The sequence below is a fragment of the Artemia sp. Qi Xiang Cuo genome, chromosome 11, assembly GCF_049724085.1.
Source record: "Artemia sp. Qi Xiang Cuo chromosome 11, ASM4972408v1, whole genome shotgun sequence".
NCBI classification, from domain to species: domain Eukaryota; kingdom Metazoa; phylum Arthropoda; class Branchiopoda; order Anostraca; family Artemiidae; genus Artemia; species Artemia sp. Qi Xiang Cuo.
The window spans coordinates 35,670,952-35,695,664 of record NC_142804.1 but is presented as its reverse complement, the minus strand read 5'-3'; the positions used below and the strand labels follow the sequence as shown (position 1 = coordinate 35,695,664).

The following is a 24,713-nucleotide window of genomic DNA, read 5'->3' as shown; positions in this document are numbered from 1 at the left end:
CATGAACGCGCTATTGGTGCTCCCTAGGGCGTAGTATTTTAATATAGGGGTTGCTCATTTTTTCCATAAACAGAAGAGCTGTACCCAGTAGTGTCAAGGTGTCTATTGTTCTTTCTCCCATCCCGAAAACGTTACGCACCAGCTAAGCATTCATTCGGCAGGCAACACTTGTCTCTCACAAGAAAAGGGATAGTCAGACCAGCCATTAGCCACAATTCACATTAGGTACTCAGAACCAGTACTAGCTAGAAAACTTCTTTCTCCGACTTGATTGCTCCTCAGGAGCAATTCCCCCATTCTATGTCGCGACACAGTCATCACTTCATATTTTCAGGGAGATGGACTCTTCACTTAAATGATTTTGGCAGCCATTACTGGTTTCAATCAATTAAATATCGGCAATGTATTCTACAAAATACTTTGCTCCAGGTCAAACAATGGGTAGGAGAACCAATGGCTCGATTGTCAAAAAAAGCTAAGTCTGACTCGGTTTAAAAAGCGCGAAGTACAAACTGCGTTTACATCTCGGCCACAGCTAACTTTTTAACATAAAGGTCGTAACATCTTTAAATCAGAAACATGCAATGATTTTCAATAATGACAATTAGAGGCACAAGGATGGCCTCCCCCTCCCCCAATGAAATTCTTTCCCTGCCATATTCAATTTTATAGTAGACAGGTAGGCATGTTGTTGCTTGTTTGGATCCGAATTCCGCAATAATGTTGTATTCTTATGATCTGCCAACATTCTATACAAAAGTCAGCCAATGGCCGCTCAAACCCTACCCTATGCCAATGGTGACTTTGTTAGCTCTGTCCAAGGCCAGCTGCGGGTCTTTATATAATCAGGTCTATTTTTGAGCTTACTAAGCGACTGACCTCCACTCCTTTCTCCTCATTGAAATTTTAGAAGAAAGATAGATATGTTGCATTTCCTCTGAGCCGGAGTAGCCAGGTAAGTATGTTGCATATCCTGTCTACAGTTTTCAATGGACCGGTAGCCCTTCCGACACCAATAAGTTCTACCACTTCCCTAATTAAACCACATAGTAAAACCTTATCAGCTAAAGAACTAAAATAAATTATGTAGGAAAAAAAAATCCAAAATAAAGTATTTCGAAGAGAAGTAAAGAGTGTATTAGCACCTTTTTTTCTTTTATTTTTTTCAAATTGTTTTATTCTAATATTATTTTAATTATTTGTTATGCTGTAATCGTCTTTTCTTTTGTTTGTGGCCAAGGCACTTGCAGGACTTTCTGTGTTAATTACAGACACATACATTTACATTCACGTCGATTTTTACATTTTTCTATTATCTAAATACTAACTGATTCAAATAATACAACATATGGTACTGCCGGTGAATTTACTCCAAGCATTTAAATTTGATATGTCAAATTGGGCAGAAACAAAACATTCTTTAGAATAAAAACTTTAGTGACTTTCAATTGAGTTTCACCATTTCAGTTTCAAAACTATTTTTCTTTTTAACCTCATTTCATATAAGTGTGGAAAATTAATGCCTAACCGTCCTTTTTAAAACGCCGATTGGAGATTCCCTGAACATCGTGAAATTAAATTGATTGTTTCAAACCTACTCATATGTAAAAAGAAACATTCCTAAAAGCTTAAAACAGAAGTTAAATTATGGATGTTATAATAAAGAACGTCCATATATTTAAATACAAACGACATCCTAGCCCTTAGGTGCTTTGATAAGTAGTTCCACTTTGATAAGGTAGTTCCACTCTTATTTTGAGTAATTTCTGTTCACCTTCAATTTAACTTGGTTATTTGATTTTTTTTCTGCTTATTTTAGGTTTCGTTTGTCAAACATATTCTTTCCTATTCATTATAATTTGATGCATCATATTATAATTGATGCATCATAGAGAAAGGCTACTCTGCAATGATTCTACGTGATCCTAAAATACAAGCTTAAAAATAATTATATTATTATAGAGGGCGAGGGCTACAGATTTCGAGGGAATCTGAAGAATAGAGGGACAACGGGATCCTCGCGCGATGTTCATCCAAGGGACATTCACCCATTTAGTGCCAACCTTTTTAAGATCCGTCAAAATACACCTAGTACCGAAGTTAACTCCACACTATTTTCTTTAGCATAAATATTCAGCTTCACCATCAAATTCTGGCATTTCCTAAATTGAACGATTCCTTAAGCATTTCAACATGATTACGCTTAAGCCTCTCAAACCAGTTAAGCTGTGAATTTTCTTCTTTTGAATTTTTTTTTCTTCGTGTAAATTTAAAACATAATTTTTTCGGAATATTGACTTAATAATCTTGTCTGCTGGCTATTAATTTTGTTGGCACTTCAAAAAGAAACGGAGCAAGAGCATAATAAATATGACGAAGAATAATGATCAAGACTGAAGCTTGAGGCTCTGAAGCTTTGTTTCCCATGACATTCTAGAATTAAAACTTCCATTTTCAGAAGAAGAGCACTTCAGTAGTGGCATGAATTGGGGGATTTTCGCTCTCCCGTGGATTTTGAAAAATGTATTTCTTGGGGGATATTTTCATTGGAAAACACCTTTTTTCGATATGTCTATAGAAATAAGGACGAATTTGAATCCCCTAGACCTTGAAAAATGCATTTCCCCACCCCCCTAAACTGTCACGAATTGACGCAACTGCACGTGAGTTACCATTGATATTCTAAGTAAAAAAAAGGTATTAAATTTAGCGTATAGCAAGTTTCACCTTCTTTCGTTGAAGCTGTAGGCTAATTGTGCTGCGTAAAAGTAAGGAACAATTTAGCCAAAGGAACGGCTGGCATCGGAACTCGAGTCTTTACTTCTCGAGAAAGAAGAACTTACAGAAATTTACCTTAGCACATGATTTGTTTTGTCCTTTTATTCCCTCTATAATTTGTTTACAATAAAAAAAAAAACAAAAAAAACAAGTTTAAAAAAAAAATGAAAAAAAAAAAAAACAAATATAGATCTATTAAATTAGATAAAGCCGTTTTTTCGTAGAAACCATTGTAGCCATATTTGCGACTTTCAGCGGCCAAAAGTCGCCTTTTGACATCTTGTTTGATTCAGCATCAATGTAATTAATAAACTAACAATCTTTTTCAGACTTAAAGATTATTCACTAAAAATAAAGATAAAAGCCAAACATTTTTTACTTGGAAAACTAAATACTTATATTAGAAACCAATTTAATTAAATCCGTTGTTAAACACAGTTCATAACAATCTCCGAAACCAAGCACATAAATACACCCAAAGAACTTCAGACTTTGCCTAAAACAGATGATTGGTACATTAAAATGTTTCTATGTCATGAAACATTTCTAACCACAGGCACCCATATAAATTTGATCAGAGGGACAGAGAAGGCCAACAAAAGTATTTCCTAAAGGGCTAGGCATGATGACACGATAAAGCCTCTTAGCCACTATTTTTACTAATTCCTGACTTTTATAAATAAAATTAACACAATATATTTACCAGCGCCATTTTATGCATGAATAGTAAATTTGGCAAATTGAGGACTATATTTAATTATTAAAAGAAAAAGTTTTATCACAGAAAAGTAAAATAAAAAATGATTGCGGTTACTTTGTTTGTCTGAAACTTACGAAACGAAAAGGACCCATGACAAAAAGAAAAGTTAGAGAAAGAAGAATACCTCAGATAATAAGCGTATACCCTGTTTATACTAGAATGGAAATAATCTGAAACGTTATTCTTGCATCCGTAAAAACCTTCACAATTTAAGAAAGGTAATTTTAAGTGTAGTCGATTTATCGCTTTTTGGTATTTATCACCGAAAAAATACCTCTATAGTTGGTTAAGGTTTCTAGGGAAAAGAATTATCTTGAATTAAGTACCACGTTTATTTTCCAGAGTCAAAATACGAAGTCCCAGGCACAAAGCGTGAAACAATATAATTTTCTTTCTTAGTGCTATTTATCTATTTGTCTGCATTTATTATTATCTTGTTTGCACGTGAAATGTCCATGGACTTGTATAAACCTATCCAGGTGTAATACCTTTTGGATGTCGTCAGGGTTTTGCCCGTAAAAACTGTTAATCCTCAAAGGAGGAGCAAAGAACCCTAAATTCTGTAACAAAACTTGGACGAAGCTATCCATAAAAACCCCATCAAATAACAACTAAATTGTTACTGACTTAAAAATAATTCTGAAGTCGGTCATCTACTCAACTGATACGTTTACCAAAAAACGCACATATCAAAATTTACACTTTGGTAACGTGCACTTTCATGAAGCCACCTACTAACCCAGCTGCGATTTTGTACCGTTTGACATTGAATCGCTGTTGCGAAGATATGGACTTTTGCAGAAAAGAAATCATTTACTCCTCAAAATTTGAATTGTGGAAACGCTTGAGAAGTAAAAATATTAAGTAACTTTCTTTTATTTAAAAATGAATTAAACAAGCTATCAGAATATGTGAACTGAACGAGAAGTGCTATTTTGAATTTATGGTCTGGACCTATAGAGCTAAAGATGGTCACAGTCGTGCACAGTCGTAATCGACGAATGTCTAAACTCAGCTTTTGCATTTTTTTCAACGATGAAGTTTAGGTTATTATAAAAGAGAACATTTTCATTTATTTCTTAACTTACCGTTCTTGGTTATTGAATCTAAGAGTCTTACCTTCATAGTCTTAAAAGTTGTCAAACTTGACACATGCTGAAATTCAGGAAAGAAATAGGTACTCAAATTTTTTATTTTGTCACGGCCCAAGATAACGGCCGCCATCTATGACTTCTTGTTCGTAGCTCCTCGCACAAAATTTTCAGCAAAATATTAAATTTTCTCTACCTCTGGAGCACTTCTATATAATTTACAGCTTTTTTATTTTTATCGATGATAGCTTTCTGAACAAAAGGATCCGATTGGACATAAATCCCCCCACCCCCAAAAAAATCCTCCCCACCCCCAATTATTTCTTGTTTTTCGTTTAAAAATATGCACGCATATTCTTCTATAGTAGCTTTCAACAAAATTTGATCAAAAAGTGAAAAAAAAAAAAAACAGCCACAACTTTTTTTTTCTCTACTACCGGTCGATGTCATATAATAGTCAATCCCTGAAAAGAAGAACATCTACTTAAGATTATTTTCTATTTTTAATTGATTTTATGCACCTCTGATATATTTTTTGGAGAACTATTAAAACTATTTTATCATACGAAAGGCAGAACATATTTTGTAGATTTCTAGATTGTAATTTTCAGAACAAAACGATATCCGTCTTTCGAATATATATGCCCAAGTGTGTGTGCTGAAACCATCTGATTTTTGGTTTTTCCACCCCCCTCTAATTTCCATTGGATGGCACTAAGAACTGGAGTAAAATAATTCAGAGTATGCTGCAAAAAAAGGAAAAAGAGCAGTAGCCCAAGAGGTAGGGTAGTAGCCACAGTGATTCAAGCATTTATTATATCCAAGCATTCATGTATTCTCATTTGAATACTTAACATATTTAGACAATTGAATGCATACATATAACCGAGATGTAACTCTTAAAATTCAACACTGTTCCTTACAAATTAGTAATTGGTCAAACAGCATAAAAAAGGCAAATTAAACAATAGCTACAGACAAACATAGATGTCTGCTCGTTGTGACCCGAAGCCCTAGGAACATGCATGGCCCTCATTCATGGCCACCTTCCATAAGAACTATTAAGTTCCAGAACAGCTGCAGTTTATATGTTCTTGCAAAGGGCGAAGCTAAACTACACTTGCATTTTTCATATGAGTAATAAGGGAGTAAAGATACATGATATTCCACGGTGTTCTTTATATTTCTTTTCTAGAGTTTTTCCTCATTACAAAATCGGATGATTCAAAATTTAGCCAAAACCTACATGTATAACCTAGTCATTTACTCTAAGGGTTGTTTTCAGGTTTCAGACCAATTAATAATTACGCTAATGCATAAAATTACAAATCACAAACTCGTTCGAATTATCTATACAACAGCTCACTTTCAAGATTTCAAAACGTGGACGTTTCATTTCTACTACAAGGATAAAAATTTAAGAATAAAACGAGAACAACTTCGATTAGAGTATCACACTTTAATTTAATCCACTCGGTGACGTTGTCTAATTAGGGCTCGTATTGTAGACTGGACTCTCAAAGGAAGAATACTGAGTTTCGACAAAACAAAGTCAAGTGAATCTGGTTCGTTCACAACAATCACCCAAAGGACACCACATCCACAAAGAACGCCAAAAACCAAGTGCAACCAAGTTGGCGAAAATGGCTAAAAAAGATGTAGAAGTTAGCAACCTTTTCTGTACTTTTCACCTTTTCTTGCTACACAATTAGCTTTTTTTCTTGTCGTTTGTATGTTTTTTTTTATATTTAATTATTATCATTTTCACCTGATTTTTTTTATTCAACTAGCTGTGTTAGTTTTAGGTTTAGTTTGTTCTTATTAACTATATATATATGGGTAAACCATCGAGTAATCATTAGTTCGTTGTCTATGTTTTAAAACCAGATAAATAGGTTATCTGGTTTATTTGAAACTAGTTTTATTTTACAAAAAAAGGGACAATTTTTTGCTATACCTTATTAGCGAAATGAATATTACTCAAGGAGAATTCAAATTTCATACACGAGGGAAGTTTAAAACACAGCAACGATCTAATTAAGCTTACAAGTTCAAAATAACTCCTGTTAATTCAACATTTTCTTTGCAAGATTCATGAATGGTATTAAAAGTCTCTCATGGGATCTCTCCTTCAAATTTAGCATGTGTTGAGGATTTTATGAGGATTTTTAAGATTTTTCCTTTAAACTTTCTTCGATTTTACTTTTATTTAATTTAACATTTTTTTCGTGGACACAAAAAACCAAGATGCACATCTTGTATCTTCATAATTCCAGAAGAGAGCCAAACTAAGGATTTGAAGCTTTTGAAGTAGATGGTTTTATTACTAGCGTTAAATAAGAAAAAAAAATATCTAAAATCGATGCCGCGTACCCCAAACAAGATGGCTTCAATTTCTTATTGAAAAAAGAAGACCTATATTTTATCTTAAAGGAGTAAAAATAAGTCACATATCAAGTCAAATTTAAAACAATAATAGGTTACCATGAAACAAGACACCAAACCTTAAACGACCGGAAATTACAAAGAGCATAACAGTCAAACTTATCATCAACATAATTGGGCATAAACAGGAAGGTGGCCACCACTCCCACCCTACAACTGCTTATGAGATTCTGATTCGAAAGAGTTTAACATGACTATAAGGATGAGGCTAAGGGAGAGGGAGGGGCCAAAGGCTGCAATAATCATTTAGCTATATACATTATAAAAGCTCACTTTCATATTGTGTTTACACTGGAAACAACCTCAAAATAACCAATTGTTATTTTGTTCTGTGCCACTGTCGCAAAAAAATCCCGTTTGTCTATTTGTTTCATACTGATAAAAAATCAATATTTTTAAATTCTGACACTATTTTGATCCAAACAAGGTTGATGCATTCATCTTTCCATTCGATGTATCTACGAAGGGATTATCAGTTACACATATTTTTAACGCGCTATTCATACAATTTGGCACAAAAGAGGCAAATGCCTCAAAATCATTACTCTCATGACCCATTGGCCCAAAGACTTGCTCAATAATTTTGAACAAGATGAGATATATTCAAGAACAAAAATTAGAAAACGAATTCAATACAATAATCCCCACAAAGGCTCTATTGCTTATAAAGGAATGGAAAATATTCCTTTCTTGGAACTCCTAAGTTTTCTATTAGACATTCTCAACACTTATACATTGGTAAAACTTTAATTTTAAACTGGCTTCCCAAAAGCCTCCCCTAAGAGTATAACGTCTGACTATCTAATCCGACCTACGGTATAAAACCGCTGACGTTATAATTTAACGACTTTTTTTTTGCAATAAGATAAAATAAGCAGGATAAGAAAAAAAATGGTATAATTAAAGTAATGCACTAACAACACGCATCTAAATAACAAAAAAAATGCATAAAGCTTCTAAGATTTAAAGTATTGTTTTAAGAAAAGTACAAGGACATAAGAGGGTTGTGGTCTTTTTAGAGTTCTATTTATCATGAGTTTGGCAGCCTTATTAATATCGAATTAAAATCTGAGTATTTTGTCTCATGATTTATTTTAGATTTGTCCAAACTAAGTTAATAGGAAAATTATTAATGAAAAATAATAAAAGAAAAGTCGGTTATCATACCTCTGAGATAGAACAAACTACGAACGAAAGCATCAAAGTAAATATTTCCCACTTCTTTGGAAATGAATCCTTTAAAGGTGAATAGGGCGTTCCTTCGTATTGCTTGTTAATCAGGTAACAACTACAAAATGATAAGCTAGACAGCAAAGAAGCACAACAAATGAATTACGAGACCTGCACGATAGACATTTTGGATGATAATGAATCAGATATACAATCCCCCCCCCCCCCACTTAATTTTATTCCTTGAGAGTCTTCAATAATAAGTTTAAAAACAAATTATAAGCCGTATAACTTTAATAAATGTAATCTGCGAATATACCATTTGAACAAAGTCTGAGCGTCAGCGCCGTTTTCTTTAACAAAAGAAACAGACTAATACAGTCAAAATAGAAACAGGCGATCTGTTTCTGTTTCCTCTTCTCTTAAAAAAGAAAGAAAGATGGATTAAAACCATCAAAATATAAACAGATGACCAATTTCTTTTCCTTTTCTCTAAAAGAAGGAAACATCTGGGATAAACGAGATAATCAGTTTATGTTCTTTTTAGGACGAACACATAACAGTTATTCCTCCCTTGCATTTTTTGTAGCTTTCAAAATTTGAGAAAGTATGATATACAAATCCTTCATAAACTTCAGAACTTTTCTGCAAACAAATATGTAATTACAGAATTGTTCTCAATCATATAGCTAGGCGATGAACTATTTCAGAAGGTTTCAAGAATAGTTATTTTCGGTAAAAATTTAAACGTGAGTTTTGGTTCTTAAATTATCACAAACCACATCCAATAAAAAGTATTTTTTTAAGGCCAATAGAAACTTTTCAGCCCATAAGTTAAAAAGTTAAGAAAACTAAATCCTAAACTTATACAATTAAACAAAGAAAAACTAACAAATAGGAAGGCCAAATACTTCCTAAAATAAAGAAAACGAGGCAAAATGAGAGCTTTTACTACCAGTAGCCCTCCCCCCGGGAGGTTTTGCCGGAAGGGATTTGAATTTCTGGAATTTTCACAAAAAACCAGCTTTTTTCGATTAACTTTTGTTTTTCTGATTCGCGAAAAAGAGTTCCTAACTGACACTGGATCTCACTATGTATGCTGTATTTAGTACGGATATTACCACTAAAAAAATTGACGAGGAGCCCCCTTTTGAAGATGTTTCTAATGTACGTCGTTTCTAATTGGCAGTTTCAATGTTAATAGTTTATGTAATGTAATAGTTAATGTAATAAGTTTTACATATATTATTAGAAGAAAATATTTTTCTTAACAAAACATAAACAAAAATTAAATCAGGAAACATCTGCTCAGATAGAAATTTACAATTTTTGTGTTAATACTAGTAATTGTCAACTAACAACACAGAATTCGAAAATTATTTATTTTCTTTTATTTGGCACCAAAGAAAAAGATAAGTTTGGGGCCAACATTTAAAAAAATAACGAAGTCCCAAATAAAGCCACAACATATAAAGTATTAATCATGTACACAAATTTTAGCAGGAAAGTTTTTCGGAAAATTACGAATTTTCACAAAGAATGCCATACTTCTTCTTTTTTTAACTAATGAGAACTTTTTCTGATTCCGAACACATAATTTATGTTAGCTTTGAAATTATCGACTAAAAACAGTTTGCATTACAAAAAAACATTTAAAAAAGGTAATAACCAAACATATCCTTCTTATATGGATTTCTTTTGAGTAATTCAACCGAACTTAATAAAGTGTACATAATTACAAGCCATAGTCGACAGAGAATCATTTCCACCATGTAAAAAGTCAATATCGAGAAAATTGATTTTGGTGATCTGAGCCTAGTAGTTTTAAAGGCATTTTTATTGATTAGCATTCATTTTGAGCATTTTCAAAGATGATTTATATAACTTTGAGAGTTTGACTAGAAAAAATTATACATTATTAATACTGAAGTTGTAGGACTATTTACTATAGACTTTTAAGGTCACTAAATTCCATCTTAAACGCTTATTGATGGCTTGGCGTAACAAATTATTTCGTTATCCATATTTAACGAGGTTCAAAAGCGAAAGAAATCGCTGTCCTTTCTTCGACAAAATCAGTATATCCCAAACTCACATGGACTCTCAAACCACTGGAGGAAAACATTGCCTGTCCAGCCCTTAAGTGTTTAAGCATCCTGCATGAAAATTGGCCCGCTAGCACATGATAATTTTTTTTTTTATTCGGAGACCAAGAATAAATCTCTTATTTTCAAAATCGTAAGAAAGAACGAAGATAAGGTTCAAACAAGGTTCAGGGTTCAAACCCTGAACCACCCCCCCTCACCCAAAAATATTTTCTGCACTCCTCCTTCAATAGAAATTCGATGTAAATACCGGCCCAATTGTGTGTCTCAAACACTTATTCCCTTGTTTAAGATATATAACAGGACTGGGATTTTTATTTTTAATTTTTTTTTTTTTTTTTTTTTTTGGGTGGACCAGGATTTATTTGGTGACGAAGTACAAAATTGTAACTTTATTCTTGTTGGGCTACTCCTCGACCACGACTGTATCCTTCTTTAAATCACATTTCAGCACCTTCTCCGATCCCCACATCTCCCTCCTTATCATCTTCGGCACCCCGGGGTCCAGCTTTTCTGTAAGCCGATCTGTCATCACCCAGCTTTTTCTGCTCACGGGCCATTGCTGTTGGTCGTGTTCAAGCAGCCTCTACTCGCTTAGGTTTAAATGTTGCTGGTACAATCTCAGGTGGAAGGTGAAGGACTTCCCTGGATACCTTCATTTGTCAAATATCAATAATAATGTCTCCAGGCAAATTATTCTGTAACATATCCCCTTGACTTCAGTGATACCAATGCTTTTATAACATGAAGATTGGGTACATCTACTTCAGGCTGTTTAGGCAGGTGAACGTCTTTCATTGCTACCATAACTCCTTCTTTGAATAAATGCTGATAAATTTGATGGCGGTTAGCTTTGGACATCAAAATCTTTACTGAGATTAGGGAGGATAATTTGAGAATTAGTAATTAAATATCATTTAGCGATCTTGCAAACAGGACTGGGATGAAACGAGTGATTCAGTTTCACAGAAGACGCTTAAATATTTAATTTCTTCTTCGGATTTAAGTATACATACCTTCGGGCAATCCGTAAACACAGAGTTACTGCGTTTGCCATAACCAGACCAGGACTAGAATACATGTAAACAAGACAATAGGCAGATACTATATATAAACCAGACGTACAGACCATGAAAAAGCTGTTCCTGAAAAATATAAACAAAAAGCTTAGATAAGCTTTTTTTCTCTCCAAATTTCTTCTATAGAAAGTTTAGTGTCCGTAAATTTAACCCAACTGTTATATCGTTTAAAATCAGGAGTCACGTAAGAGTAGCCTAAAAATCAGCAAAGCCCAGTTATATTTTTGGCCTCATATCCAAAATCCCAAGAGAGTGATAGAAAGTGAGAAAGAGAGAAGAGAGCGACAAGAGAGAGAGGGAGAGAAAGAAAGAGAGAGAAATAAAGAGAGAGAAAGAGAGAGAGAGAGAGTGTTTTTGTTAGAGAGTGAGAGAGAGAGAGAGTGAGAGAGTGTGAGAGAGAGAGGGAAAGAGAGCGGGGGAGAGAGAGAGAGGGAGAGAAAGGGATAGAGAGAGAAGAGAGAGAGAGAGACAGAGAGAGATTAAATAAAAAGTTCAAATTAGTAGTAAAAAAGTAAGAAAGTGAGAGGCATCAGTAGTAAATGTATTACTACTGATGATGGTAACTGCATATTCGACGAAAATATCTAGTATTTTTTGTGAAATTTATCACTGTGTATTAAAATGACTTCCCCTATTTGAACTTTTTTGTATATCGTCATGTGGTCTTCGAAATTATCTACGTCATATTTAAGCGAGAGAAAAAAAGAGAGAGAAAGTGAGAGAGAAAGAGAGAGAGACAGAGACAGAGAGAGAGATAGAGAGAGAGAGAGAGAGAGAGAGAGAGAGAGAGAGAGAGAGAGAGAGAGAGAGAGAGAGAGAGAGAGAGAGAGAGAGAGAGACAGAGAGAGAGAGAGAGAGAGAGAGAGAGAGAGAGAGAGAGAGAGAGAGAGAGAGAGAGAGAGAGAGAGAGAGAGAGAGAGAGAGAGAGACAGAGAGATTAAATAAAAAGCTCAAATTAGTAGTAAAAAAGTAAGAAAGAGAAAGGCATCAGTAGTAAATGTATTACTACTGATAACGGTAACTGCATATTCGACCAAAATATCTAGTATCTTTTATGAAATTTAACACTGTGTATTAAAGTGACTTCCCCTTTTTGAACTTTTTATTTATCGTCACGGAAAGGCAGTGTTGTCTTCGAAATTATCTACGTCATATTTATGAGAGAAAGAGTAATTGTGAGTGAGTGAGAGTGAGAGAGAGTGGGAGAGACAGAGACAGAGAGAGAAACAGTAAGAGATAGATAGAGAGAGACAGAGAGAGAGAGAGAGAGAGAGAGAGAGAGAGAGAGAGAGAGAGAGAGAGAGAGAGAGAGAGAGAGAGAGAGAGAGAGAGAGAGAGAGAGAGAGAGAGAGAGAGAGAGAGAGAGAGAGAGAGAGAGCGAGACAGAGAACGAGAGAGAGAGAGAGAGAGAGAGAGAGAGAGAGAGAGAGAGAGAGAGAGAGAGAGAGAGAGAGAGAGAGAGAGAGAGAGAGAGAGAGAGAGAGAGAGAGAGAGAGAGAGAGAGAGAGAGAGAGAGAGAGAGAGAGAGAGAGAGAGAGAGAGAGAGAGAGAGAGAGAGAGAGAGAGAGAGAGAGAGAGAGAGAGAGAGAGAGAGAGAGACGAGAAAGAGAGCGAGAAAGAGAACGAGAGAGAAAGAGAGAGAGAGAGAGAGAGAGAGAGAGAAAGAGTAGAGAGAGAAAGAGAGAGAGAGAGAGAGAGAGAGAGAGAGAGAGAGAGAGAGAGAGAGAGAGAGAGAGAGAGAGAGAGAGAGAGAGAGAGAGAGAGAGAGAGAGAGAGAGAGAGAGAGAGAAAGCGAGGACAAGATAGAGAAGAAAGAGACAGAGACAAGAGAGTATAGATGGAGGGAAAGAGAGACGAAGAAAAGAAAATGCAATTTTTTTTTTTAAAGGCCAATAGAATGTTTATGTTAAATGATATCGTATGTCTAGAACATACAATATCGTTTAGTTTACAACCTGTCTCAGAAAGTTTCACCTTCCATTGTTCATATTTTCTTTGTCACTAAGAAGCTATTAGCAAAAGTTTGTTTCCTATTTTTTTTTCTACTTCAGGAACGGCAAATTACGCACAATGTATTCAAATCGTTAGTAGAACCATCGTTTTTACAAAATATAACAACAATAATTGCGTTGTTTAGAGGTCGAGCGCCTCATCTCTTATTCTCTCATGGGCGAAAGCAAAGTGTTTTTACATTATATAGTATTTACCCGACATCTATGGAACGAGAGCTTACTTTGCCTTCGCCTTCGTTTAAGATTTTTATTTACTTTTTTCTTGCAGGAAAGGAATATAATATTACAAATTATTTACCGTGATCAGAAAAAAGTACAATTGTTTATAATATTAACCTGCCATTTTTCACCATATGATGAGGAAACAAATTCAACAATTTGATTTTATCAGTAAAAGAGAAAATACGAAAATAAATTTACAGAGAAAAAAGTGTAACTATTTTGCGCTTTAGAAGTTGCAGCAAAATGTAACAAAATTACGGCGTATCTTGTATGATGGTGCAACCTCAAGGAGAAACAGTCAAAAAACGAAAGACTATCATCCCACGACTAAACAAGGGTAAACAGAATGTTTACAAGAAAAGAATACAAGCTAAAAATCCTGAAAACACACTACCACGTACATGAGAAGCTGTCACTTGGTAAAAGTGCCATCAAAATAGACAAACAAGACTAAAAAAGAAAACAAAAATAAAGCCAATAGTTATTTACTTTTAATAGAGTTCGTCATCAAAGACCCAGTCTTGGGAACTGATTCTAACTCTATGCCACAATCAGGTTGTTAGGTGTAGCCCACATGTTTAAAATTATATCACGAACAAAAAAGAGAAAAATGTACTTAACATACATGTCTAACTCAGCATTACTAACAGTTGCAGTTGCGTAGCCTTCTGTGACTCCATTCAAAGCAAGAAGTAATATCAATCCACAATTCAATTGCATCAAAAAAGGACCCATACCACTAGTAAGCGTTTCACCACCGTATAGAGCCAAAACGGTTTTGGCGAAAGGTATACCCAAAAAAACAGCACTCAGTCCGAGCAAGGCCATAAATCGAAAAAGAAGAAATAGAACGTTGCTGGCTTCAGAAACAATTTTCTGAAATAATAAACAGTATAAGTAAATTCCCAAACAAAATAATGCTATAAAAAATTATATTATATAGAATATTATTAAGAGTAGCAAAAACAAAAGAAAAAAGATTATTTATAAGCATTTTCTTATAATAAGCTAAGTACACTTATCGACCTCACACACTTCGTTTCTGCAAATAAAGCTTCTAGAAAAAGTAAATGAAGTGAAGCAACATAGGTCAGTATCAAAAACCCAGTGAAGCATTCACTAAATGGGCTAATTAATACAAACATTTCCCCTATAGTCACAAAAGGGTTGCTGTGGGACTAGTTTACTCCTACCAAGTTTGATCACAAGCCTTTTTTTAATCTTAATTCATACATACGAATGCATAGGTATTCCATTATCAAAATGCACCTGCACAACTTCGCTTAAGATCACACAACAATTCATAAATACAAAGACTGTAATCATTCGATACGCTTCCAGCCATTCATGTGATATTAAAAGATTATCAAGAATATTCAATTCAGATAGACATGATAGATAAAATAAGATATTTATTTAAGAAAATTACTATCACAAGCCCCGAAGGGCTGAATTCGGACTTCTTTAGAGATTGGAGTAAAATATATCATAAAAAACAGGAAAACTGGCAAACAATGCCAAAATGAGAACAAGGTTTTATGAAAAATATTTGTGTATTGTTAATGTATTTCCACGGTGAAAAGGGTGCCCTATGGCAGAAGGGCACCCTGCTAAACCGGGAATGGTGCTTTTTTGGCGCTTTTAATTTTTTTTTTTGTAGTACACCTTGTCTTCGTCAATTATGTTTGGCTACCCAAATCCAAAATTCAAAAAAATAAAAGTTGTTTTTAATTCAGTGTAGGTGACATTACAGTTTGAAATTAAGTGAAAAAGATCGTTATGTCACCGAGAGGAGAGGAGGTGGAATTTAAAGAAATATAATAATAAAAAAAAAAAAAAAAAAAAAAAAAAAAAAAAAAAAAAAAAAAAAAAAAAGCCAAAATGACAACAAAAAAGAAAAATCACAATGACTAATCATTCATAAGTCAATAACTTAAATGTAAAATCTCAATTAAAAAGTTAAAAAGATAAAAACTGGTCAAACTAAACTAAAAAAATTAAAACAAATACATGGAAAAAAAAAAAAAAATCAAAAGGGACACTAATAAAAAAAAAAGGGGGGGGGTTAACACAAGCGAATAAACGCAAAAAACTGTTAAAAAATGAGAGTAAAATACATATTGAAAAGTTAAAAGGGACCCTAAAAAAGAAAGGGGAAGGGGGACCAAAATAAGCAAATAAATGCAAAAACCTGGGCAGCACTACCATCCAATAAAAAGAGGATATACTAGCAGGATATATTGTTCATCTTTTCTGCAATGAAAGGGAAAAAGGTTTTTTCATATCTGGAGGGAAAGCAGCGAATGGGGGACAAAAAATGAATGGGTTTAGAAACAGCTCGAGGCGGCCGTAACGTAATCTGGATGGGTACTGACGTTTGGGGAACATGTTTTCCATGCAAGGGTTTGTTATTGCAATTTTCGCATTACGGAGGCAAAATGTAACCCTCCTGCGCTCAAGGATTTCTAACCTAACTCTTCTTAGAAGCAGAGAGTATGGCACCTTGTCTATTCCCAGATGTATTATGATCTATAGCGACATTTTAAGCATCCATGAGCACTAAAACAGGGCAAGGAAATCACGTGTAATTAAAGAGCTCAGACACGTTTCACCACACCACTTAATCAACTGATTCACTACGTCTAAGAGACAAAATATTGAAAATAGATGATAAATTGAACAGTCACACAAATTAAAGCCCGGGACTTTTTTGCTAGCACGCCATTTAAGTTCTCTTTATAACCCAACCTGCACTGAAATCCAACACATGCTTTGTTAGAGTAACATCCAAATTATCACTTTTTTGAAATCTATCTTTTGGGAGGTAGGCCAGTAGATAAAAAACAAAAAGACAAGGAATAAGGAAAGGAGATAAGGAACGAAGAAATTTATAAAGAGACATGCCTTCCCCAGGAAAAAAAAACTCACCTCATTCTGCTGTTCCAAAGGGACTCTTTGAAGCGTTTTCGTAAAATAGAAGTAGGCGGAATCTTCGATGGGGAGAAGTAAAAACCTGACAGCAATTGACCCGAGATTATTGACGGTGTCAAAAACACCTTGCTCTGCCATCGTTAGAAATGATGTGATTGTCATTAGATACTTCTCACCTTCAGTTAGGGCTTGCTTTGCTAGTCCCTGCAGAAATAATATATACACGTATGAGTTTTTTGTTGTTCAGTATTATTTTTCCGACTTGTTTCTGATCAATAGTTTTTCATAACGCCGAATAATACCAATTAAGAAAAACAACAAAATAAACTACAAAATAAACAAACTTCAGCCCACATAGATTTTTGAATTAAAATCAACTTGGTGGAAGTGAATAGAAATTTGAGAGCCATGGCCAAATGGGGTAAAGCCAAGACATTGTCTCAGTAGGAGGCAAAGCTGGGATAACCTATTTCAGAATTGAATTAAGAATGATTCATTTTACTTACTGATAGATAGTCTATCATCCATCCTAGGGCAGAACCAAGGTAGATAGGCATAGAGTAATATAGCCTAGGGCTATATATATAGGCCATATATTCATTGCGAATGAAATGAAGAAGGAACTTTTTTTTTTATTATTGCAGTGTTAATTCCAGAAGAAAGGATGAACTGAACTTTCTTCTTCTATTATTGTTCATTATAACATTAATATACCGTTTACACCAGCGCTTTTCCAATTCAAAGATACCATAGGTGGGAGGAGGCCGGGGGAGAAGGGGCTTCGGTCATAGTGGCATTTGAAAGGCCTCTGAGAGGTCTTACTTAAGGAGTATGATTAAAGAAAGAAAACGAAGAAAGGATTGTTCAATTTATGAGTTTTTCAACAGACCTAGTATAGGAGCTGCGATCAGAGTTTATCATAAGATTTAACATGCCTGTAATTGTTGGCTACAAGTGGGATGGGTTACTAGGCCGAAAACTAGCTTTTAAAACCTTAACACTTTTTCAAATAATCAAAATAAATATAAAGCGAGCCCCGTGAAATCTATTTAGTAATACATGATAAGTCTGAACTGTCCGAGGGAGATAGAAACAAAAAATAAAAACAATTTTATAAAATAGTACCTGAACAAAGAAACTCCAAACTAGCTTGGCAAGATGCCAATCCAAGACTTCCTGAAATATAAATCATCGGTGAAACATTTGATAATATAGTTATCATAATACACGTAAAACTTATGGCAATACAGTAAAACTTAATTCCGTATATTTCTTATATTTTGGAAGTTCATAACCTTATTTCTAGACCTTACCCTCATTCAAAAAAAGCCATGAAAAATATGCGAAAGTATCAAGGCCATCAACAGGGGGCTGTAGACACCCTAGAATAATCTTTTCAAGGCTTTCCTCCTTTTAAAGGAAAAGTTATGATGTTGAATTTAAAGAAGTCCAACTAATACCAATGGTAATAGCTCATCAGATGAAAACGAGCTGAATTGCAGCCTATTTAAATTTGTTAACTAAAACTAAACAAATTGAATCAATCAAAAACTAGCTTACTAAAATCAGTTATTACCTGAGCCCAGCTACAGATTTTCTGAAAGTAGGCATATTCTTCTATTTCTAAAGTACTCTTATTGGTTATAAAATAGTTAGGCCAAGGATACAATGCAGAACATAGACTAACTATTAATAATAACAAAAAGAAGCGAACGCTATGGGGCAGTTTAGCCGAACTGATATTTTTTTTTATTAACAACTCATACAAATCAATGTAAAAAAAAAAAAAAAAAAAAAAACAAGAACAATAAAATAGATAAAAACATTTAAAAAATAAAAACATTTGGATTTTCACAGTTACCTTTGTGATTTTGTTGGGTAATTTATTATTTGTCAAACAAGAATTTGGGCTAACTCTTACGCTAGTTTTTATATTATTTGGTTTCTTTTGCCATGTTTTAGCAACCGTCTTAGGTGCTGTAATTGGAAAGACATTAGATGAGGTCTTTTCTGGTCAAATTAAAACTCTTCGTTTGACTTCCAAGATTCATAGAGGTTCCTAGTTTTTCCACAATGGATTCTTTTTCACTTACAAAAATAGATGGAAAATAAAGCATTTTAGGGACAAAATTGAATTTGCCACGTCTTTAAGACGGCAACACAACTTGCATTGGAGCTTTGATTTTTAACTACAACTACAATATTTTTTTCTGTTTCTCACTTCTTACAAACGTGGGTTTTATAACAGTTATAGTCTTTGAATTTCTGCAATCTGTATGAGTAGCAATAATTCACAAGTATATAGGGTGGGGGGAGGGGGGACAAAATGTATTTTCAAAATCTAGGGGAAGGGGTTAATTTTTCGGAATTAACAAAAATGTGCATTTTCTATGAAAATACCAAGAAAGATATTTTTCAAAATCTAGCGTCAAAGGGTGGGGGAGGGTTGAATGCCCGTCCCCACCAATTACGATCATTAGCCTGTGTAGCAGAAATAACTTTTACCTCACCAGCTGGAAACTTGGGTAAAAATCCTGATAAATTCTGAATTGGCAATCCTGGTTCATCATTCTTTTTTCTTCTCCAAAATTCATAATAGAAGAAGCCCCAAAATCCACAAAGATATAAAATGGAAACCGCAACTTGTCCAAAGTAACCAGCTTCAACGGCATACTGTGGAGCCAGATAAACGGTTACAACCATGCCTAATACCCGAAGTATCATTCCCAAAGAATCTATCACAACCTAAAATGAAACCAATCAGATTAAAGTTAGTAATCAATAATTATAAGATTATAAAACAAGAGATTGCTTGAGACACACTGAAAAGGACTAAAGCAATTCAACGTTATGTCCAATATTTGTTTACATCAGATATTTGATATTAGGCACACACGGAAGAAGAGAAAACTAGACAAATATTTTTTGCCATGATTACATACAATTTTCATACTGAAACTATCTTCTGAATCACAAAGAAATTTATTCATTCGAAACAAAGGCAGTTTGGAATTTGGAATTACATCCCCTAGAAATCTAATCAAATTACCTAAAAATACATACATTTCTTTGACAAAAAAAAGTCTCAAAAGAACATTCCCATCATTGCCCCCAACCTTGAACCAGTCCTACAAACAGCTTTCACCTCTCCCAAAAAGCTGCCACATAGACATAGGAGGCACGTAAAAACGGTGAAGTAATGAGAAAGAGAGGTAAGCATAGAAAGCACAGGTTGGCGAGGGAAGCATTGGTAGAGTCTCGGGAAGAAATTTGAAGAAGGTAATCATGGATGGGGCAAATCAAGGTAATTTTGCAATCGTGTGGAATTTCAGATGAATGTAGGGGAGGTTATGGTAGAAATAGGGATAGATGGTATCCTAGCCTAGGTAAATTTGGTGTAGGAAAAGAAAACAGTAATGGATACAGACTTTTGCGATTTTGTAGGTATAACAATCTAGTTATAACCAATACGGTGTTTGGTCATAAAATGGCTCATAAATTAAAATGGTATTCACGTGATGATAAGACAGCAAACCTTATTAATTATTTCAGTAAACCGAAGACTGGCAGGATCAATACAAGATACTAGGGTATATAGGAGTGCTGTTATTGATGTTAAAAGTAAAGATCACCATCTAGTAGTGTCAAGGGTTCAAGCTGAAATATCGGAAGGGTAACTACCTCCCGGGAAGTTATGATGTTGGTAGACTCCAGGATGAGAATTTGAGAGAAACTTTCCAGGAACAGTTGAATACTAAACTTGAGAGCTTAAAATTTGATGATGTGGAAGATGGTTGGAATAATTTAAAAGTTGCTGAAGGTGTATTAGGGAAGAAAGCTAGAACTGCAACTAAGAATATTAGTGAAATAGCTTTATGTTTAATAGAAAGGAGAAAGGACTTGTACAAGAATTATCTGAGGGATAGATCATATGAAAACAAAAGGAATTTAAAGAAAGTGGAGAAAGCATTAAAATATGACCTAAGGAGGTGTGAAGTGGAGACCATGGATAAAATTTTCGCAGGATCTGGAAGATGCAGCTAGACGGCATAATGGTAAAATATTGTACTGGCATGCTAACTAATTGAGAGGGAGCAGTCAATCTGGACTTGGCCCAGTTAAGATAGAAATGGGGCCGCAATTAGCGATAAAGAAAAAACTAAAGAGAGATTGGCCGAACATTTTAAGAATTTGCTTAACCGAGATAGAGTTGCAGGAAAAGATATAGAGGAAAATGAAAAAAGTTTGTGTATATCTTGGATGTGAAGGAAGATTTGTTTTGGGAGGAGGAATTAGAAACAGTACTAAAAGGATTAAAAAATAATAAGGCTCCAGGTGCTGATAGGGTGGTAAATGAGTTTCTTAAATATGGTGGCTCTGAGGTTAGAAATAGATTACTGAAGATTATGAATATGATTTTTGAAAAAGGGAAAGTACCTAAAGATTTTAGGAAAACCTTAATTAAGCCACTTTATAAGAAAGGTGATAAAAGTGAGTGTGGTAATTATCAAGGCATTACTCTGGTCTCTGTAGGTAGTAAATTACTTAGTAATATGATACTTTTTAGACTGAGAGATGCCGTAGACAAAGTTTTAAGAGAAGAACAGTGCGGTTTTAGAAAAGATAGAGGATGTGTCGACCAAATTTTCACTCTTAGACTAACAATTGAGAAGTGCCTGAGTTTTCAAACACCTTTGGTCCTCAGTTTTATAGATTATGAGCAAGCGTTCGATTCTGTTGATAGAGGATCTTTAGTAAAAGTTCTATCCTTGTATGGTATACCAGACAAATACATTAAAGTGATTAGTACTTTGTACGAGAATAACACTGCTGCGGTTAAGGTAGGAAAAGAGTTTAGCAACTGGTTTTGTATTAAATCAGGAATTAAGCAGGGTTGTGTTCTATCCCCCTTTATATGGATTATTTTGAAGGACTTTGTCTTAAGGAGCACAGGAAAGGCAATGGGAGACCACGGAATCAAATGGAGAGGAAAAAGTCTCCTGGACTTGGATTATGCTGATGATTTAAGCATCCTAGATGAAAGTGTGAGCAAAATGAATGGAGTTTTAGAGGTGTTGCGAGTTTAGGGTGCTAGAATAGGTTTGAAAATTAATGTTAAGAAGACTAAATCACTAAGGCTAGGAATAAGTGAAGAGGAAAAGGTGACGTTGGGTAATGAAAAGATTGATCAGGTCGGCAGCTTTACTTATCTTGGTAGTATTATTAGTAAAGATGGTGGGAGCAGTGAAAATGCTAAAAGTAGAATAGCCAAGGCTCAGAGTATTGTTTCATACTTAAAAAAGTTTGGAAGAATAGGAAGATAAGTCTGCAAACGAAGATTAGAATATTAGAAGCTAAAGTGATGACAGTGGTCAAATATGGCTCTGAAGCATGGACGCTCCGAAAAGCGGATGAAGATTTGCTAGATGTTTTCCAGAGAAATTGCTTAAGGATTGTTCTGGGTACCCGGCTGACTGACCATGTTTCAAACAATAGGCTATACGAAAAATGTGGTTCAATACCGCTCTCTAGGGCTATAATGAAAGAAAGGTTGAGGTGGTTAGGGCACGTTGTGCGGATGAAGGATGACAGATTGCCGAAAATTGTTCTTTTCGGCCAACGTCTAGAGCTAAACGGAAAGCAGGTCGTCCCCGTCTGGGGTGGGAGGACGTCATAAAGAAATATTTAAAGGAAATGGGAACTTCGTGGGTGGGTGTAAAAAGAGAGGCTTTGAATAGATTGGGGTGGAGGAGGAGTGCGTAGCTGTGTTGGCCTCAGGCGGCTTGGTGCTGCGGTGAGTTGTTAGTAGTAGTAGTTATGGTAGAGGCAGGGAAGCAGGAGATGTTTCTAAAAAGGTACATTTAATTTCAGTTGACCGGGAAATTCAGAACTGGCTCTGTTACATCAAATCATCTGACTCTCTTGATTGGTATTCTTGAGTAAAAGAGACATGGGGAGAGTTATTTCCTGTAGTGGTAATTTTATGCCACTTTCAATATGAAGATATTTGGGAAGGGGTAGAGAGAAGACGTCCTTATAGTTGCCCGATGTGTGGAGAGTAAAAGAAAACTTTGCTGTGTTTTCTTGGGAAGTTTGAAGGGTTAAGGGATTTGAAAAATGAAATTTTCGGGTGCATGAAGAGGCAGAGTCGTGGGTGAAAATTGTTTAGGAGTGGATGGTTTAAATATAACAAGTCTGCTATGGAGTATTTGTGTGGGCATGACTCACCAGGAGGGTATTCTATTATAGTTAAGGTTATATTGGCGTTTTCCTTTTAATTTTTATGTATTTCTGTTTTTAATTGTTTTATATATTTGTTTAATTGAGTCTTTTAATTATTTGTATAATTTATTTTGTAATAATTATAAAATTATTTGTCATGTTGTTTTTGTCTTTCCTTTTTTGGAATCACAAAAGCTGCGTCACTAGCAAATGAGGTAACTGAAGCGGTGGGATTTGTAGAATCTCATTGTGTCTACGAATATCAGGCACAAGAGAAGACATAGAACTCATAAAGAAGTGGTGAACAACTTTTTCTTAAATTTTTGAATAAATCGCCAAAATTGAAATTGGTCTCCCATTCGACGCCAGTTCAACCTTCACGTTAACACAATGGTATAACTTTAGCCCCTTTAAGCGCATTCGGAAAAACTTTGCATGGTTGTAGAAATATTCAATAGGTACACAAGAACAAGAATCAAATAAACCAGGACCAACATAAGTGTTCCAAGGCTCATTCCATCCATTCCTACAGTAATTGACTTAATGATGCTAACAATGTTGCATATCTTCTTTTGAGTGCAAGACACAACACAAGGCTAAAAGACATTGAATTGTACATTTACAGTACTCTAACGTTTTGAATGAGGCAGGTTCTGCTGATTTTGAGTTATAATCTTGCTCTAACTTACCGTGAAAAATTATTTTTTTTTATTCACTAACTAGAGCTTCAGAATCAGAATAATTTATTTCAAAACAGCTTTCGTAGTCTTTGACAAAAACCACAAACTAAATGATTCTGTCTTTTACTATCCCTGTCCTAGGGCATAAAAAAGCACTAGCAAAAAAAAAAAAAAAAAAAAAAAAAAAAAAAAAAAAAAAACGGAACGAATGAATTGTTAAAGCTCTTAGTTATGCAAAGTATTGGAGCTAATTAACCTATTTCTAGCGTTAACTACCAACTTGACTGCAGGGGGTAGATAATGTCGTTGCTAGGTATAGCAAGGAGAAATGGCCCGAAACGCTTTGCAACCATTGCAAGCAGAACGCAAACGCATCACCATCTGGTGGCCTTTTTAGAAGTGTGAATTGTCATAGTGATGAATGTATATGACAAGAAAAATATAGATGGGGTCACTAAGTATTGAAAGAAGTAAAGTTGGAGACAAAATTCCGTGTTGAAAACCGAATCTCGGCTGTGGAAGTCATTTTGTCGTATAATTGATGTTCTTCGCTTTTTTCCCTTTCTTTATTCCTCTGGTCTTACGCCTCCCTTTGCTCCTGAGGTCATTTTAAAACAGCCTCTATGCAAGATCTATTATTGCCATTGGTTCTGCTTAGTACTGATGTCTATAGTGCATGCTTTAAAACAAAAGGATTTTGATAAAAATGATTTAAGATTTTTGATCTGATCAGTTGATAAACACTTCTCTTCAATTTTGACTAATAATAAGTTAAAAAAGAGAATTGACATGAATGTCTTGTTGTGCTATCACTTTAAATTCCAAACGAAAAAACAACTACTTACTCGTAATTTTATATACATAAAAGCCTGTGAAAAGACATAGACAGGCTCAAAGAAAGACTCCAATATACAGCTAAAAGAAATGGCAAGGACCCCGGATCTGTATTTTTCCGCCAATTCACCCTCTGGCCATGAAAGAAGATTCAGCCAAATCCAGGAAAATACACAAACTGATATGATAGTACTTATGACTCTGAAAAAAAAATTATATTTTTAATTAATTTTAAACAGAAAAAGTCGTACGGAATAAGATAGCGATGGGAGAGGGAGAAAGATGCAGAGAGAGAGAGAGAGAGAGAGAGAGAGAGAGAGAGAGAGAGAGAGAGAGAGAGAGAGAGAGAGAGAGAGAGAGAGAGAGAGAGAGAGAGAGAGAGAG

At 34.8% G+C, this 24,713-nt stretch overlaps 1 protein-coding gene and 1 pseudogene across 1 annotated transcript in view; both read right to left on the bottom strand.

The window, feature by feature from the left end:
• Nucleotides 1-5,793: 5,793 nt before the first annotated feature.
• Nucleotides 5,794-24,713, bottom strand: part of LOC148946925 (man(5)GlcNAc(2)-PP-dolichol translocation protein RFT1-like) — a 51,240-nt gene continuing 32,320 nt past the window's right edge. Inside the window, exons 3-10 of the mRNA XM_089096742.1 lie at nt 24,341-24,530; nt 19,099-19,338; nt 17,719-17,769; nt 16,591-16,797; nt 14,288-14,538; nt 11,366-11,494; nt 8,242-8,362; nt 5,794-6,276 (exon numbers count right to left, since the gene is read on the bottom strand). Of these exons, the coding sequence (XP_088952868.1) occupies nt 6,094-6,276; nt 8,242-8,362; nt 11,366-11,494; nt 14,288-14,538; nt 16,591-16,797; nt 17,719-17,769; nt 19,099-19,338; nt 24,341-24,530 (1,372 nt within the window). The 3' untranslated portion in view covers nt 5,794-6,093. The remainder of the gene's footprint in view (nt 6,277-8,241; nt 8,363-11,365; nt 11,495-14,287; nt 14,539-16,590; nt 16,798-17,718; nt 17,770-19,098; nt 19,339-24,340; nt 24,531-24,713) is intronic.
• LOC148946926 (small ribosomal subunit protein eS10 pseudogene) lies at nt 10,742-11,253 on the bottom strand (annotated as a pseudogene).